Raw genomic sequence first — 19,712 nt, 5'->3', positions numbered from 1 at the left:
GTAGATTCACTGGAGAGGTAAAGCACAAAATATTTGTTTCCATGTGTTAATTACATAATATAAATGTTTTTATTTTCAGCCCTGCTGCTCTTAAAACACTAGGGTAATCCAGTAATACAGGTCATTTTATTTCATCTTTTGGGGGAAGGTTGGGATGCCTATGAATGTGAACATAATGACGTGTGTCTCTATGTGCACCTGTTTGTGTATATGACTTATATGTTGTTATACCAACCATTTTTACATTTTATTTAATTATAAAATAATCCTAAAAGAGAGATTTATAAATTCTCTTTTAGAGATAAGAAAAGAGAGACTCAGGTGTATGATGCAATTTATCCAATGAAAAAAAAAAAACAAATTGAGTTGTGTTCTAAGTTCAGAAATCTACTCCAAAACTGGCATTTTTTTTTTTTTTTTGTCTTTTTAGGGCCGCACCCTCATCATATGGAGGTTCCCAGGTTAGAGGTTGAATCGGAGCTATAGCCTCCAGCCTACACCACAGCCACAGCAACACCATATTGGAGCCATGTCTGCAACCTACACCACAGCTCACAGCAACACCGGCTCCTTAACCCACTGAGTTAGGCCAGGGATCGGACTTGCATCCACGTGGATGCTAGTCAGATTTGTTTCCGCTGAACCACGACAGGAACTCTCAAAAATGGGATTTTTAAACCCAAAAGTATGAACTATGGGATTCACACTTTATACACACACATACACACATATATATATATATATATATATATATACACACACAATCTCAATTACTACTAACAACAACCCTGCTGTGTAGACAAAATGAACCCCACTTTACAAATAAAGAAACTGTGTCTCAATGAGATGATGTAACTTGTCCAAAAACAGATAGCTAATGTGTGACTGGTTGAAATTAGAATTGTCTCTTTGATTTGATATACAGTTTAAAATAAGAATGATGCAACATTTATAAAAATAAAATCAGATTCCCTATTAATAAATCAGAGTACACTTGATTTTATCCACAGATAATCCAAGAAGACTTGGTTTTAAAAATAAAATTAGTGTTGAAAAGCACTGATCATTGGTTGCATCATTTTTCTTTTATTTAATTAAGGTATAGTTGATTTACAAAGTTTCTTCAATTTACGTTGTACAGTGAAGTGGCCCAATCATACACAGTTCCCCGTGCTGTACCGTAGGACCCCATTCCCATCCATTCCGAACGTTACAGTTAGATCCACCAATCTCAACCTCCCTGTTCATCATTTTTTTTGTGATAAGAGGATTGACTTGAACTTACATTAACTCAGCTAAAATAAAGATTCCATTCTTGAAAATAGGGTCACTTTGCTATACAACAGAACTTGAAGAAACATTTTAAATCAAATATACTTTAATAAATAGAAAAGAGAAAAAAAAAATAGATTCCTAATCAGTACTTTTTCCTTCTCTTTTTGGGCAAATATACACCACTGTAAAATACCTCCAGTGACCACATGTTTTTGTGTCAGAAAAGGAAATGGCTGATTTTATTCTTTCTCATTCCTTTGGCCACATGACATCCCAAGAACAGAATATAAAAGAATAAATTAATGCCCAAAGAGGATTCAGCCTTGCGGATGATCTTTGTTATCTGTCAGCAACCATGTAATATTTTTAGTAGCTGGGGACTATAAATCCTCTAGCAAGGGGAAGACTCTTGAGAACAAAAAGCAAAAATTAAAATAAACACATTTAAGTGGGACGTTTTTCTTTCTAAACTGTCATTCTCTTCATAATTAAAGACCTCAACTCTGATTTGACTGATCAATACACTAAGGGGAAGAAACTGTAGAAAAGAAACAGGTACCTTGCTAATGCTGCCATCATCAATTCTACCTTAAGACTAGAATAAAAGGTTTAGTACTTCACTCCTGATGACAATATTCTTTTAAATAAGTTGAGGATCTTGAACTTCTTTTAGAAGAGAGAAAAGGAGGATATACAGGTAATGTCTGGCTGTAAGAAATTGGACTGGAAGCATCAGCTTATTTTATATATCAGCAGAAACACTAAGTCAAAAATGTGATCCAAAAATATTGGTAGGATAAAAATCTATGTCCTTCTGCTAAAATACTTAGTCATCTTGACTCAGATATTCATTTCATAGCAAATCCTTTACAATGCTGTAAATCTAGATTCCAGAGGGCTAAACTTTCAGACTCTCTCCCATACTTTATTGCTCACTAAATTTCCTTCACCTATCTGTCCATAAACAGAGTTTAACTGGAGTTAGGGGATCCAGCTGGATCTCAGATCCAAAACCTTTAGAAGCCAGGTAAGTGACTTCTAAGGCTTGTGATCAGGGAGATGTGAAGGCAGCAAAGGACACATTGTCTTCTCTGTGCCAAGGCAGAGGACATCAGGTTGACAAGATGAACCGAAATGTCCTTTGCTGTCTTTTTATATTTATTGCTGTCCCAGAAGCTAAGTGCTTTAAACCATAATCTCTTCTTTCCAGAAATGTGTTAATAAAGTATAAAACTGATATGATTGTTTTGCACATGTTTTGTCATTATTATACCAGTCCTATATTTGATTTTATGCATATTTTGCAGAGCAGACTTTGCTTTATGCTCTGGTAATTTCCCATTTTATGGAATTCCAAATATGAAGGCACTTGCAAGGTTGCTGGATGTACTTATTTTTAAAAATTAAAAACAATCCTGTTTTCATTTTTATATTGTTGTTTACCTGTGTACTTGACTGTAAATTCAGATTAAGTAAAATTATCTTAAAATTTTATTATTAGAAAGCTACTATCTAAAAAGAATTGCAGAGTAAAATACTTTATGAACAGTAAATATTTTCATTAAAAAACAACTAATATTTTAAAGAGCATGTAGTAAAAAATAAAGCATATCTGAAATGGTATACTACATGATGAGATAAATGTTACTTACCAAACTCCTTGGGAACTGCTATTGAATAAACACAATTATGTCCCACACTGTAATTTTTTGGGTAGTTTGGTGACAGAACAGTGCCTTCTGAACCTGTTGAACGACTTCCACAAGGTGCTGAAAATAAAAATGTTATAAATATTATTTTTAGAAAAAAAAGTTCATACCGTGAATATTTTCTTAATATAAAATATATGACTTCTGGATTTTAAGGTATATCATTTATTTCCACTTTTAACAAGGGCAAATATTTTAAAAATAAAAAATTGTGCACACAGAAAACTTTAAGGATTCAGATTTATTCTTCTTAGAAATAAAGTAATATGATAATGTTGCAATCATGGTGCTATCTCTAGAGTTAATAATGGTGGCCAGATTTCATTTATGATAAAAGTGTAAATATAATCATCTCTTTTATAATGATGAGAATTTACACATGCAAGTGGGAAATTGTTTTACCTACCACAGGCGTTGAAACTCTACTCAAAATCAACCCTGATTATGCTGCCATCAAGTTAGACATGGGACAGGAATGGCTGTACAAACACACCCATCCACTCATCTAAGTTAAATATTCTCTCACCAATCTTTATGTGTTTATGTGATTTACCTTTAAATCAGAAGAATTGCTGATGGTGCATAGGGACAGACTTTTTTTGCTACCTCACCCACAAATGTTCTAGGTTCCTAAAAGAGATGAGGGTGAAACCAATGTTTCTGGAAAATTTGTATACTGGTTCTGCTGTTTATAAGATAGGGGGATGCATTTGGATTCACAGTTCTGAAACACAGAGAAAAACCTGGGCTATTAAAGAAGTTATTGGTATCAAAAACAAAAGATGATAATGTTATTTAAATGAATGAGATCTACCAGAAAAGTATGTAGACTGAGAAAAGATGGCCAAAGAGGGAGGTCTGGAGAGTGCAAAGGCAGGATCAGGTAGAGGGTGGCTACAAAGGATTTATCTCTTGGAAGCCAAGAGGAGGAGAGTCAATTTAAAGAAAGCATACACATTGGAGTGCCTGTTGTGGCGCAGCAGAAACAAATCTGACTAGTATCCATGAGGATGCAGGTTTGATCCCTGCCCTGTTCCTTGGGTTGGGGATCTGGTGTTGCCCTGAGCTGTGGTGTAGGTTACAGATGTGGCTTGGATCCACAGCTCCAGCTCCAGCTCCAATTTGACCCCTGGCCTGGGAATCTCCCTATGCTGTGTGTGCTGCCCTAAAAAGCAAAAAAAAAAAAAAAAAAAAAAAAAAAAAAAAAAAAGCGTTCAAAAATGCTAAGTATTGACAGTTGTAATACATGAAAAAGAAGTCTGAATGGGTTTGGGGGGTCTGTAGTATCTGGTAGCAAGGAGCTGCTTCTCTATGCCTAAGGTTTTTTCCAGGAGGGATTTTTTCGTAAAGCACTCAGGCCTCCCCGCTCCATGCCTTACCTCCTGGAGAGGTCTGAGCTTCTTGATTGGTGAGCTCAGGAAAACAACTTCACTCCCGGTTGAGAGCCATCCTACCTGCAGAAGAGCTTCCTGGCCTCCTCCACAGTTATTTAAGGGTGGGTCTGTGGAGGGTGTGGCCATGGTTGTTAGGAGGCACCTGAAGCTGCTCAGGAAGCCCATTATCACTGCTCCTCAGCTTTTATAAATATTTAAGCTAATGGTCTGACTTCCTTCAGTTTATCACTTAACTGGCCTTGAATTTAGAGAGGATTCCCTCCAAACACCAAAAAGCAAGTTTTAGGTAGCATTAATACAATAGTTTTAACCAGAGCAGCTTTCTGAAAATTACAGCCAGCCAGCAAATCAAATCCAGCTTGTATGAAGAGAGGTTTTCACATTTTTAAAGAGTTTCAAAATTAAAGAAAAATTAAATCAGAATATGCCACAGGGACATATGTGGCCAACAGAGCCGAAAATATCTTCTGGTCCTTTACTGAAAAATGTGCTGCCCTTGAATTAGAGTAGAAAGGGGTAGCTAGCTTGTAGGTTGAATGAAGACTAAGTGGTTTATAAAGAGACACAAAATTAATCAGAATCTTTACCATAAACAGAAGGAGAATGTAGGGAGTAGTTGGGGGAAGATGCAAAGTTGAGTAAGTTTTTGTTGTTTAATAGGGAGGAAGAAGTCATTAAAAGCAGTCAATGAACCTGACTAGGATCCTGGAGGATGGAGGTTCGATCCCTGGCCTCACTCGGTGGGTTAAGGATCTGGTGTTGCCTGTGAGCTGTGGTGCAGGTCGCAGACATGGTTTGGATCTGGCGTTGTGGCTGTGGCTGTGGCTGTGGCTGGCAGCTGTGGCTCTGATTGACACCTGGCCTGGCCTGGGTACTTCCATATGCCGTGAGTACAGCCCTAAAAAGCAAAAAAAAAAAAAAAAAAAAAGGAAAGAAGAAAAAGAAAAGAAATCTGGAAATCTGCAACACTGACTTAGAGGCTTGGGAAAGATAAGATGAAAAACTAGAGTGGCGTGATTAGCTTTAGAAAGCATTAGTGACAGTCCTCTATAACTTGAGAAAATGGCTGAAGACGACTGGAAATAAGTAGGTTTAGGTTTTAAGCTGGAAATTTATTGGAGTTAAAGCCTCATTTTCCTTTTAGAGACGGCGAAGTGCAGTGGTGTATTAGGTAGCTTGGGAAGAGTTTTGATAGTTTGAAAAAGTCAAAACTTTTGATGGATGCCTGGCCAAAGTTTAAAAATAGAGCACTATAATGAAAACACACACATACAGAACAAACAGTAAGTTATATTGAGTTGGGTGGCTAATGAATATACTGCTTTTTTTCTTCTACTATTTTATAAAATGGTAATAAATAGAATTACACATACTAAAATTAGAACTCCCCAGAACAACAGTAAATTGGCAATGATAACAACCAAAGATGCATTGCTCTCATCACTCATTATTGTTTGAGATTAGAGTAGTCAGGTGTATTCTTATTTTGGCAGTCATAACTTTATTCAACTGATAACACTACTGATGAAAGAATCATTCAAGAATACATGACATGTAAACTTTCTGATTTTTAAGGTGCTCCAAAATGACAATAGTTTGAATGGATCTAACAAAAGCTCTTATTTTTATGTTTGGAAAGAATGCACAGAAATGAGAGATTCTAACTCAAGTTCAGTTGTGACTTAGTCATGAACAGTCTACCATTACAGATTGATATGCATCTGAGAGCCTTAATTTGTTTTGTATATTTTACTTTTCATAGAGAACATTTGGGACATCTCCTGTTATAAATCTCATTTATAAATATGAAGAATATGATATATATATCATATATATATGGTTGCAGTATAATCACACCTCTTCTTTATGTAATAAATATGTTAGATTTGTTATTTGTACTGGTAGCAATAAATTTACATTTCTTCTGGTCAGTGCTTATAGCATGGCCTAATTTATAGTCAATTATGCTGATACTGTGGTGACTGGAAACATGTTATGCAGTATGTAAATAACAGAAAAATCACTATGCTGTGAGATACAGATAGAATGTAATCTGTTTTGTGTTTATGGAAATTCAGATGGAATAATGACTAAGCGAAGCCAGCTTTATTAATTCTTCTAATGTTGGTTCCTAGAAGCTTCCTATATTCTGTTTTAATTTCATTTGATTGGCTGGTACAGAAAAGGTCAAGTTTTACATTTCTGGCTCTATTAATAATCAGTAGAAGAGAAAAGAAAGACAAGATTTTTGTTTCTATGCTTACTTTTACCATTTAACTCATACCTGGAGGTGTTTTGTCAAATTGTCTGTGTTTTTCTAAACAGTCTATATCAATTGTAATACAGTAAATGTAAGAACTCACCTGTTCTTGATTATAACTTGTATGACATATGACTACTCTTAAATCTCTGTTTTAATAGCATTTTTGTAGAACACATGTGTTATGAGAAGATATGGTTCTGTGATTAAGTGAATTTGGGAAACACATGGGTAAAATCAACAGAGTTCTATGCTATGGAAATTCATTGAGACTTTAGCAAGGTTTGGGGGGTTCCATACTCTTTCTTACAAACCTATTTGATCACAGAGACTCTCTTTCAGTGTAACATCTCATCGGACTAATGTTCCCCAGAACATACTTTTGGAAATGTCAGACTGCCAATTCTAAAATGTGCTATTACTTTGACAATAATTCTAACATTTATATCAATTGCTATAATTATGATTTCACAGCATTAAAGAACTGTGTTTTATGTACACATATAGAGCCAAGTATTTTAAACATTTAAAATGTCAAAATCAGCCTATTATGAAATGTCATTATTCTTTTTTAACCATTTTTCAATTGAGGTATTGTTAATTTACAGTGTTTTGTTAGTTTCAGGTATACAGCAAAGTGATTTGATATACTCAAAGTGATAAAAAGAGCAATATACTCTTTTTCAGGCAAAATGGCATTATTCTTGACACTTTCTGCCTGATTCTTAGAGTTTAACACTGATTTGTTGCTTGTACCCTCCTGTAGCTTATCAGCTTCTCTCTCTCTGCCACTGTAACTGCCGCAAACCAGACTCTCAACAATTTCCACGTGGGCTCTCACAGGACTCCCAGTTTCACTAATCCCCACAAGTTCTTCCCCAGTTTCACTAATCCCCACAAGAAAACTAGTGAGTTTTCTAATACATGTCTTTTTTTTTTTTTTTTTTTTATGGCTATACCTGTGGCATATGGAAATTCCTGGGCTAGGGGCTCGAATCAGAACTGCAACCGTAGACCTATGCAACACCACAGCAACACTGGATCCGAGCATCTGTGACCTACACCACAGCTTGTGGCAATGCTGGGTCTTAACCCACTGAGTGAGGCTAAGGGTTGAACCTACATCTTCACAGATACTATGCTGGGTTCTTAACTCACTGAGCCACAACAGTAACTCCTAACACATAAGTGTTATCATGTTTCTATTCTCTTCCACAAACAGTTCTGATAGCCAGTAGGTTCTCCATAAATGTCTGTTTGATGATTAAATAAACTATGCTCGCCAAGACCATGCACTACAAGATGTTGTTCCACAGTGCAAACATAACACATGCATTTCATTTAGTTGAAATTACCCCAGGAACTGAATTAAACACAAGATACCCTCTTTTAATAAATCCATGTAAGCCATTTTTTTTTTCCCAGGATTGAAATCTTTGCTGTTTCTCTTATTACCTAGATACTGTTGTTTTACATGTAGAGACACTATTATATATGTGTAAGATATGTATCTTTAAAATTAGAAATATATTTATGATAAGATTCTTACAAACTGAGAGCCACATGGATACTCAGTTCCATTGAAGGAATGCAACATCAAATCTACCATTTCACAGTAGCAAATCATTTGATCAGTCTGCAGCATACTCTCACTGAGGGAGTAAAATCACCCACACAGTTTAATTTTGTATTACTTTTCTTGTTCTTGCTGCTTCTGTTTTTTATTTTTTTTTACTCCTGTTTTGGATAAATTTGTATGGTTTGATTTGTGCCAGTAAAACATTCCCATGCTGTAACTATACTGTGTATGCTTATTTTACTCCTGAGCTATGAAGCAGTGATACAGTAGACAGATGCAGTATGTCTAGGAAGATCAGCCAATGAGACTAAAACTAAACTTTATGGCTTCTATTCCAATTAAAAGGACTTCCCACCTATGGTTTGATCATGGGTGTGGGATAGAGAAGAGGACTGAAGATAAAAGAGAACATAGGTGCCTTCCCATTCAGAGAGAGAAAAATCTCACATCATTTATATGGAAGAGGTAATTCTTGAATGTCCAGATATCTTAGCGACTGTATACTACAACCTTAAGCTACTCACAATTTCAGATCTGTCTTTTCACTTGTATAATGCATAATTTACTATCAAATATATTCTATGATGAAAATTATTATACAGCATATACATTTTTAAGAAAACAATTTGCTTGGAAAAATGTGCTTTTAAAATGATGAATTCTTACAGGTCACAAAAAAAGCAATATGATATATTAAATCAATAACTTACTAGATGTGGCCTGAGACTCCTTCAGGCTGAAAGAATTGCTGTGCTTTACGAAAGTGCTGGTCAACTTCTAGTAAATTGCCTATGCCCTGATACAGCCTAAATGAATGTCACAAACCATAAATCCTAGTATAGAATGTGTTTGAAACCTGTATCTCCCATGGAGTCTTTTTTTTTTAACAGAAGGTCTTTTATAACCCTCTGTGATATGAATTTATAATGCAGATGACTGTTATTACAGTATTGACTTTAAGATTAAAATTACTATTGCATTTTTCTTTCCTTTGTATGAAAACTTGCTCTTAGTAAAAATACCTAACTATTCAGCCATTCATTTCATGAACCTCTTTATGTCTCCTGTATAAGTATTCAAACTTCGTTTTGTTTATCTGCCTCAGATTATAAGCCTCCTATAAGATTATTTACCATAATAGTAATAAATGCTACTTTAAATTATACACTATTATTCTAAGTCACATTTATTTTACTCTTCATTTTCCTCTGCACTATTTTTGATACATTAACATGTATCTGGAAAACTAAGGATAGTATTGCTATAAATTTTCTATCACTTCGTCTGTTCATCAAAAAGAAAAAAGTCTTTATAATTTGTGAATTTTGTGTTGCAAGTCAACAGTCTTGTTTAAAACTAAAAAAAAAAAAATCTATCTCAATGTTATAATCAGTGGCTTATAAAGCATTTTAACAACTCAGTAGATCAGCTCAGTACAATCTGAGGCTGTACATCTGTCACTGCACTAATTACCTAGACTCACTCATTTGATTTTTCTGGCTAGGAAGGCATTCCCTTCACCCTTCAATGCTCTATGAGCTGTGTTTTCTATCATGGAGCATGTTCTTAGAAAAACAAGAGTCTTTCTATGACAAAGCCCTATGAATGGCTAAACTCCTTTGATAGATGGTCCATGTTAACATACAATTCTACTAAAATAATGGTCTTGAGGGGGTTAGTAGTTCAGGTATGATACCTATCTCACTAATTCTTAACCTCATTTTCAAGATTGAGTTATAATCCACATACCATAAAATTCACCCTTTCAAAGTGTACAATTATATTTTTTAGCATATTCACAAAGTTGTGTAACTAACCCCACTAATTTCAGAATATTTTCATCACCCTAAAAATAATTCCTATACTGATTAGCAGTCACTTCCCATTCGCTCCACTCCCAAGGCCCTAGAGGTCACTAATTCATGATTTTGTGGGAAATTGTGTATGACAAGGCCACTTGTTTAAAGTATTTTGGTCAAATTATCAGTGCATTTTAAAGGCCACAATCCCTTTTCATTGCTTAGTTTGTTTTTATTTCTCTCTAGGTCATTGATTTTTAGTGATAGCACCCAGGGCACTATTGCCTCTAGAATCAGATCATGGCTTTCATTTTCCTCTGCTCTTAATTTTCTCTAAGGATAAAGAGCAAAGTACTCCATCCCAAAGGAAGATGCACCTGCAACTTTAGTTCAGCTGTTTTCTCTTGGGGTGGGGGGTCTTTACTGTCCCCAGCTATTAATTGTCATTGTAGGTAAGGTCCTCTACTTCTCTGAATTCTTTATCCTTTAGAAGTCTGGTTGGGGGGTGGGGGTAGGGAACAAGAGTCAACATTACCAGTGAAAGGGAGCAGAAATTGGCCCATCTTCCATTTTTTCTTTATTTTTTTGTTGTTTTCATGGTCTGATATTTTTAATTTTGGGGTTTTATGCTATAGTATAAAATTAATTTCTTATAATTTTAGTTTGTGCTTTTTAAAAGGTTATTTTTTCTATTATAATCATTTTATGATTCAGGCTTTTTCCCTTGTTCCATAAATTTGGGTGGGGAAAAATGTCTATATTTTCATTAGACACTATTTTTTTTCTTTAACTGAATTTTAGCATTTCCTTTAATTTTAAATGTTAGCAACAAAATACATTACAATTAGAAGTAATTGGGACATTGCTACCAAAAGAAAACATAGATATTTTTTATATTATATATAATTGTTGCATATACATCAAAATATTGTTTATGCTAATCACTACTAGAAATTATTGTGTATTGCTGCTGGAACTTCTAATTTAAGTCGTTAATTAGGAAGTATATATATTACTACAAAAGAATGTGTTCTTTCACTTATACATTTTAAGTGTGTGGATAACTATATTTCAGTATTATTGGTTTCTCTTTCAAGCCTACAGGATTTATTTTATTTTGGGAGTTCCCATTGTGGCTCAGTGGTAACAAACCTGACAAGGATTCATGAGGACGCAGGTTTGATCCCTGGCCTTGCTCACTGGGTTAAGGATTCAGCATTGCCATGAGCTGTGGTATAAATGCAGCTCAGATCTCACATAGCAGTGGCTGTGGCACAGAACAGCAGCTGCAGCTCCAAATCGACCCCTAGCCTGGAAATTCTCATTTTTCACAGGTAAGGCCCTAAAAAACAAAACAAAACGAAAAAATTATTTTATTTTGTGCATTAAAAAAAAAAAAAACGATTCTAAGGTCCACAGGCTTCATCAGAGTACACACACACACGAAAACTTTATTCTAATTAGATTCTTCCCAAACCACTTGTTTTTGTCATTTTCTATCTACTCTTTTCCTTAAGGAAGCTTGGCTCAGACTATTGCTTTGGCCAAGAAGATCTGGAAAATATTAGTTTCAGTGGAGGACTCTTTCTTTCCTGCTTTTTTGTCTTCCTTCCTAACAATAAATGAATTCTTCCAGAATCAGAAATGTTCAAAAACTCAGGTTTGAAACTTTGGGTAAATACTTAGATTGTGTTGCAGCTAAGCTTACATGCTTGAGGCTATTTAGAACTATAGCCTAAATAAGGTTCAGATTTACTCACTAACTCTCCCATCTAACTCTCTAAATCTAACTCACTAGATGTGTTTTAGGATTAGGAACCAAATTCTCTGTTGCTCAGAGAGCTCTATTTTGTCTTCTCCTATGTTTATATCTCCCTTAGGAATTTTGGAGTGAATATTTCACTGGTTAAAATGTGAGTATAAAATGGATTTTCTGCATTTAAAAAAGGGAAGAGAGGCAATAATCTTCCTCTCCCCTCTTTTAGAGCATCTCTGAAAACATAATAGATTCAAACTTTTGATTTTACAGTCAAGGCTTTCAGCCTCTGACCGATGAAACTATGGACATAATACTTCTGAAATTAACTCAGGGTTCTTACAAGGTATACTCACATGGTATGCAAGAAACAAAGTATATCAATTTGTCTAAAGGAGATAAAATGAGTGTTATTTTTTTGTTGTTTTTTTTGTTTTTACTGTATAAATTTGTGTGAGATTTTTGTCTGGTCTTTATAGTGTCTTTGACAGACTGCCAGCAATGTGCATTGCATTCCAGATATGCTTATCCAATAATAGAACTGCTTTCTTTCTTTTTCAGTTTTGTGGAATGAACTTTGTTAGTAGGGTTTTTATTCCCCCAATAAAAGTAAAGATTTGGCTATCTTTAGATCTCTTGTCCTAGTACCTTAATACACTTTGAATCTTACTAGGACTTCTAATAGTTACTATTACATACTTTGTTTTCTTCATCTGTAAGGAGACAATCACAGGATTGATTCAACTTTCTGTATATTTTTTTCTTGTTTTTTCAAAAAACAGAAATACATTAAGAAGGCATGTTTGAGTTCTGACTTTAGACCAGATGATAGAGGAGAATGGGGGCATCTTATTGTGATAAGAGGCCATGAAACTACCAATCTGGCAACATGGTGTAGTGACTGCGGTACTTTTCAAAAGCAGGAAAAAAAAATAGTTTAAATATGAGCTCCAAGTCTGGTCAGAAGAAAATGTGCTCTGAATTATAGGCATTGATTTGTAATTGAATTCCTTCTCACATGGGTGACTCTATGGGGTATGCTCCACAGTCCATAGCAACAGGAATTTATTTATAACAATGTTAAAGATTCTCTAAAGGAGCATACAGGAGCCCAACTGAAGTGATAATGTATGTAAGAGTCCTGTAAACTAGCAGGTGCTCAGTAACATCAGCTTCCCTTCTAAATACGTTTCCTTCCATCATATGAAAACAAAACATACTTTGGTTTTATTCCAATACTACCTTAATTTTTTTCAATACAGAATACATTACACTACTTTGTAGAACATAGTTCTGACAGTCTGTGTATTACGTCGATGAACAAGGTTGCTATGTGTAGCTGATTAAAGGTAGCTATTTGATGATACTTGAAAATAATTTACCACTAGGCCTTTGTTTTATGAATCTTTCATCTACATGCTTTAATTATATCACATATTTAAATGACATCAAACGCTAAATGGCTTAGCATATTAGACTAGATAATCTCTACATGAATTTATAATGGAATGGGCTCTAGACTTGTTCATATCTCAAAACAGTTTTGTAAACCTCAAAGACATTTGGAATAAGGAATTAGCCCAAGGCAAGCCATGCCATTTAAACAGAAGATCTGGAACAAAAGTTCAGTTATTTAATTCTTAACACAAAAAGAATATGATTTAATTAAAAGCAAGCCATATGAGGTTACAAATGAGTGAAAACTCAAGTTAGAAAGTTATAAGTACAAAATGAACTTTTTATATTTTGTTTGTTTCAAAACTTTCTCACCATTTGATAGGATAAGAGCGTTCTTCTTTTAAAAGCTTTTATCATTTAATGTGTAGTTGGAAGTTGAACAAATAGTGATGCCATATGACTACTGGATGTCTAAGTTTAACATGGTTTATTTATGCACTTTGATCAGTCTTACAGGTCAATGATTCAGTTAACTTTTCTTCTAGAATCCAGGACTTTTGTTAACACGAGTGAAGCAAAGGTATTAAAAATAATGTTGCAGATTTTTGAAAGAACTAAATTAACACTGACTATATCCATTAAGGAATGTATATTCTGTGCAAAGTTGTATTTCAAAAAAAATGCAAAATAGCACATTTCAGGTGAACACTTTTATCAGTTATTGGTAGGAACTTATCTTTTCTTAATTCTCTGACTTAGCCTAGAGGAAGATTACAGAAATAAGTGGAGAATCCAAAATTTCACACTTATTTTTGTTTCCATGCATGTATTCATTCATGAAACATTTAACCAGATTAAATTGCTATTTAAAAGCCAGGCACTCTTAGGCTCTAGAGATATAAAATGATCAATACAAGGTCATTTGTAGAATTACTCAGCCTACCTTTAGGGCAGTAATTAAGAACATGGACTCCTAAACAATACTGCTAGGAAAATGTGACTTTGAGCAACTAACTGTATCTTTTTTCCTTGATTTCTTCATCTGTAAAATGGGAATTTTAGTAGTCCCTAATTCATAGAGTTGTGATGAAGTATAAAATAATATGTGCATAAAACTCCGTTCAAACAGCTAAGCTATTATCTCCCACCAGTCTTCCTTCCTAAATCCAGCTGGCCTATTGAGCTGCTTGAAATTCTACCAACATTCCTTGTTTAATCCTGCATCTACATGTTTATATATGCTGAAACCTAACTGTGAAACATACCATCCTCTCATGGCTTGTGCCTCACCTGGTTCCTTCTTATTTTTATTTTTAAGATTCAGTTCATGTATCACTTTCATAAGGAAGACCCCTCTGATCTCTCTTTGTAACCAGGTTAGATGCACATTCATGCTGTGCTTATGGCACTTTGTTTTTATTTCTAGTAATCCACCTTATCTATCCATATCTCATCAGACTGTAAACACTCCAAGGGTGAGAACTGTATTAATATCATGTTTTTATCCCTAATAGTACAGGACCAGGAATATAACTGATACACTGGAACACCTAAGAAAAAAGAGTAAATGATACTTTCCCTTCTTTAGAATAACTGGCAAGCTAGTGATTCTCTAACAGCTCAAATATGCTTATTCTTAGGGTCTTATTATGATACATATCAGTTGGATGTTCACAGTTTGCTATAGCAATAAAAAAGATCAAGAATACTGCATTGGTCCTATTATAGAATAAATAAGTCATGGCAATGTACAGCACGATGACTAGTTAACAATACTGTATTGCAGATTTAAAGGTTACTGAGAAAATAGATCTTTAGAGTCTTCATCACAAGAAAAAAAAGTAAGTATTTTTTAAGATAAAAACTAGACGGATATTAACTAGACTTATTGTGATGATCATTTTGTAATATGTTCTAATAACAAATCACTTTGTGGTACACCTGAAAAGAAGTTAATATTATATGTCAATTATACCTCAGTCAATCAATTAATCAACAAAATTATATTGCATTGGTATTGAGGCCAGTATTCCCAAATTTAATGATTTAGACATCAGAAATATCTTTAATCATCATATATTATTTCAATTTTAGATGTATTGATTTCATTCTGAGAGATTTGGGGAGCAGGGATAAAGTATATAGAAATGTTTTTTCTACTAAAAAAACAAAACAAAACAAACAAAAACATACACACACACACACACACACACACACACACACACACACACACACACACACACAACGTGATCAAAAACCTGAAAGAAGTGAGAAAGTCAGCCAGATAGCTGGGGGAAAAGATTCAGGGAGAAAGGAATGCAAGTGCAAAAAAATAAAAAGCCCCGAGGCAAACATGTGATCAGTGCTTTGAAGAAACACCAACTGTAGCTCAAAGACCAAGGGTAAAAAGGGAAAATATTTAAATAGGCAGACTGAATAGAGCTTCAATTTATAAAATCTTTGGCATTTATTCAGATTTAGGAAGCCATTGATGGATTTTGAGTAAAGATGTGATATAATCTGACATATGCTTTAAAGATTTCTTTGCTGTGTTCAGAAGAAGCAAGGGGAAACAAGAGAATGAGCGAAACTAGGTAGGAGAGAGGCTAAGAGGTAAGAGGTGACGGGTGCCCTAGATCAGGTTGGGGGAGTCTTTATATAAACAAATGGCATTCCATTAGACAAACTAAATCAGGTAATAAATATTAAGGGAAAATATGGATTCTGTCACCATTTGTGTTTTATTACTTTTACCTAATATTGTCAGATCATGGATAAGAATGATATATGATTTTTATTTTAATCTATTATGTGTATAGATAAAATATCTTAAGAGTTTCAACAGATAGTTTTCAAAGTATGAAAAATAAGAAGGGAAGAAATTATTTTCCAAATGCAATTTTTTTCTTTTGATCACAAAGTGAATTGCAGGTACTGATATCCTGTTCTGCCATCATTTAATATATGTGACTTTCTCATGAGATAAACTTCAGGGTTTCTCATCACTGAGCAGGACTTACCACAGGATGCTATCATTTTGGATCTACCTCTGACAAATATAATATCCCAGTGTCCAACATAAGCCCTTAAAAACATTTTCTTCAGATGTAAGATATACACTTAATCCTGAATCATGATAAAAATATATCTTCTAAAAAAGACAAACTTTGTAAAATCTTAGGGTTCAGTTCAGGTACAGAAATATTTACCGAGAGCCTGTTTGTATAAATTAATGTTTTACGTGCTAACTGAATAGTATGTAGCCCCCCAGCTCATGAGTTTATGAAGCTAAAATAACGTTAGAAGAAATGAAATCAATCAATCAATCAATTCTTATTTTGGCACTTAGGGCTCACAGTCTAATAGCCAACTCCTGACTTATATACCCTGCAGCAAAGCCTACCCGTCACCAAAATTTCCTGCCCACATTCTCAGAGACTTGAGTCAGAATTCCTACTCTAGGGTATGTATAGGGTATTCCTGGTATGTCTTATAGGGTAAGACATAGCATAAAAAGCAGCAAAGACTGCAATTTAAGTTTCTAACACTGATGAAATTACAAATAGAGGCATAAGCAAATTAACACGTGACAAAGGCAATTATTAGAATAACCAAAATTAATGTAACTCTGAAACACTGAAGAGTGGCTGTGGATGTGACATAACTCTATCTTTTATATCAGGGAATCAATAGACATTGTTTCATATTGGTAAATCAAGAAGCAGAGCTCTATATGTTATGCAGAGTCACAGAGAGGACCATCAAAGCAATTGGAAATAGAAATTATTAGAGAACTAAGCTTAGGAATAGAAGACTAGAAAGGAATAGGGCAGATGAGGATTCGTTTACATTGCTTTAAATGGTAAGTGTCTCTGTATTCTTTTCTTAGTTATGACCATTTTACTTTGATTTAAAAAAAAATTCATCTTAAAAAGAATGTATGCTTATGAACAACAACCCTTTCTAACTCAATTGCACGTTTTACACATTAATTTGGACTTTTTAAAGTATTAATTTATTAAATCTAAAAGTCAGCCAGGCCTGTATACTTTCACTTTGGTATAATGACTATGAGGGAAAACAAACAGATATGTATGAACTGATCCAGAAACTAAAATGTATTAAGCTCTCCTTAGTATGTGACAGTAACAGTCACATAACCAAACACAATAAGTGTCATTTGATATAATTTTCTCAACAACCTTGAGAATTATGTTTAGTTTGAAGTTCATATTGTTAAACCAGGTTTTATTTACTTGTTTTAAAATCACTATTTAGAGTTCAATATATCTAGTTCTAAAATGGAGTTTCTGGAGTTCCTGTCTTGGCTCAGTGGAAACGAATCTGATTAGCATCCATGAGGATGCAGGCTCCATCCCCTGGCTTTGTTCAGCAAGTTAAGGATCTGTGTTGCCATGAACTGTGGTATAGGTCGCAGACGCAGCTCAGATCCTGAGTTGCTGTGACTGTGGTGTAGGCCGGCAAAACTGCAGCTCCAATTTGACCCCAGACTGGGAACTTTCATATGCCATTGGTGTGGCCCTAAAAAGACAAAAAAAAAAAAAAAAAAAAAAAAAAAAAAAAAAATTAAAAAATGAAATGGATTTTCTGTATCAATTGTGTTCATACTTTTAACATGAAAGTATCTTAATTTTTTTTTTCTAATAGCTTAAGGCATACATTGAATAACTTTTAATTTATTTTCTTAACTTGGCTTATGGCTAAAAGTCTGGTGATGATTCACTTAAATCCACCTGTTTAATCATTTACTCTAGTGATTAACAGTCGTAATTTTAATCTGTAGTTTTTGGTATGCTGTAAGTTTTCTGCATCAAATTTTTGGTTATTTCTTATCTGGTTCCTAGAAATTTTCTAAGATTTCTTAATGATGACTGATATCAAATTTTGAAAAGTGTTTTTCTAAGTTTACTATGCTTTTCTGCCTATAAACAGATTTCCCTTCTGTGTGGCTCTAAATGCTAAGATAATACAATCATTCTTTCTTTTATATTTACTATAAACTTCCAACTCATCAATTATTTTTTTTTTCTTTGGAAAGATTAAATCTAAAATAATTATTTTTCTTTTTATCCCCTTTATCTAAAATACCTTATACCTTATCTGTTTCTGTATATATAACTGAAAGTAGTTCCACAATGTAATATTTATCCATGACTATGTTCTTTGAATTTTATAATATTTTTCTCTTTATTAATCTTCATTTTATTTTATTCAATTTTATGTCAAGTATAAAAGTACTGGTCACAACCCAGTGAATTGATTTTATGACTCACTGGTGTTGGCCAACAGTTTGGAAAATCTGCCCTGGATGATATCATTCTCATGTCAACTTTATACGATACATTAGGGTCATTGAACTGACTAGAGAGACTGCGGTAACTTTCCATAGTGATATCAATATTTCTCTTTAATGAACTATATTTTTCACTGTCTCTGTTCTCATAAATAGTTGTATATAAGTATATTTTGAACAAACATTATTATGTTTTTACTAGTAAAATCAGTTTACTTAATTACAGTACCCATATCCAAGAATGTGAAATTAGGAGTTCCCATCGTGGCACAACAGAAATGAATCCGACTAGAAACCATGTGCTTGTGGGTTCAATTCCTGGCCTCGCTCAATGGGTTAAGGATCCAGCATTGCTGTGAGTTGTGGTGTAGCTGTGGTGTAGGTCGCAGACGACGAGTTGGATCTGGCATTGCTGTGGCTGTGGCATAGGCCGGCAGCTGTACCTCCGATTAGGCCCCTAGACTGGGAACCTCTATGTGCCACTAGTGTGGCCCTAAAAAGACAAAAAAAAAAAAAAAAGAAAAGTGAAATTAAAATTCCGGAGTTCCCGTCGTGGCGCAGTGGTTAACGAATCCGACTAGGAACCATGAGGTTGCGGATTCCATCCCTGGCCTTGCTCAGCATGTTAAGGATCGGGCATTGCCGTGATCTGTGGTGTAGATCACAGACGCAGCTCGGATCCCGCGTTGCTGTGGCTCTGGAGTAGGCTGGCAGCTGCAGCTCCGATTAGACCCCTAGCCTGGGAAATCCATATGCCGCGAGAGCGGCCCTAGAAAAGGCAAAAAGACAAAAAAAAAAAAAAAAAATTCCCATGCTCTCCAATTGAGCTGTATGTAACTTTCTTTGAGAACATCTTGTTTTTCATTAAAATAATTTTTAAACCACTCTGTGTTCGACCTCTGTTTAACACTCAGACTTGGGTTTTTAGAAAAGCCACAAGTCACTAGCTCTAAGATATGATGAATTGGCCCTTGTTTTAGAAAATCCTCCAGTTATTTATCCAGAAATATATATCTATGAATTTCTGAACTGTCATCATTAAAATCTGCTTCATTGTTAACTGGGGACTCCTACAGTTTCCCCTCTTTTATCCACTAGATCATCTCCTCAAAACCATTCTGCAAGAGCTGTTCATTTACTGTGGCTAACTACTTAAACCCAATACCCCAAGTGAAAATAATGTTTTATTTTCAGGTTCCTCTTCACCAACTGCCTTAATCTAAAAAAA

At 34.6% G+C, this 19,712-nt stretch overlaps 1 protein-coding gene across 6 annotated transcripts in view; it reads right to left on the bottom strand.

Moving 5' to 3' along the window:
- Positions 1 to 19,712, bottom strand: part of CSMD3 (CUB and Sushi multiple domains 3) — a 1,223,593-nt gene that overhangs the window by 243,066 nt on the left and 960,815 nt on the right. For all 6 annotated transcript variants that reach the window (XM_021090582.1, XM_021090583.1, XM_021090584.1 and 3 more), the window contains one exon: positions 2,928 to 3,044. In XM_021090582.1, the coding sequence (XP_020946241.1) occupies positions 2,928 to 3,044 (117 nt within the window). The remainder of the gene's footprint in view (positions 1 to 2,927; positions 3,045 to 19,712) is intronic.

This window comes from Sus scrofa, chromosome 4 (genome assembly GCF_000003025.6).
Source record: "Sus scrofa isolate TJ Tabasco breed Duroc chromosome 4, Sscrofa11.1, whole genome shotgun sequence".
Lineage (NCBI taxonomy): Eukaryota > Metazoa > Chordata > Mammalia > Artiodactyla > Suidae > Sus > Sus scrofa.
Note: the sequence above shows the minus strand (reverse complement) of the source record. Positions and strands in the feature narration are given on the sequence as shown.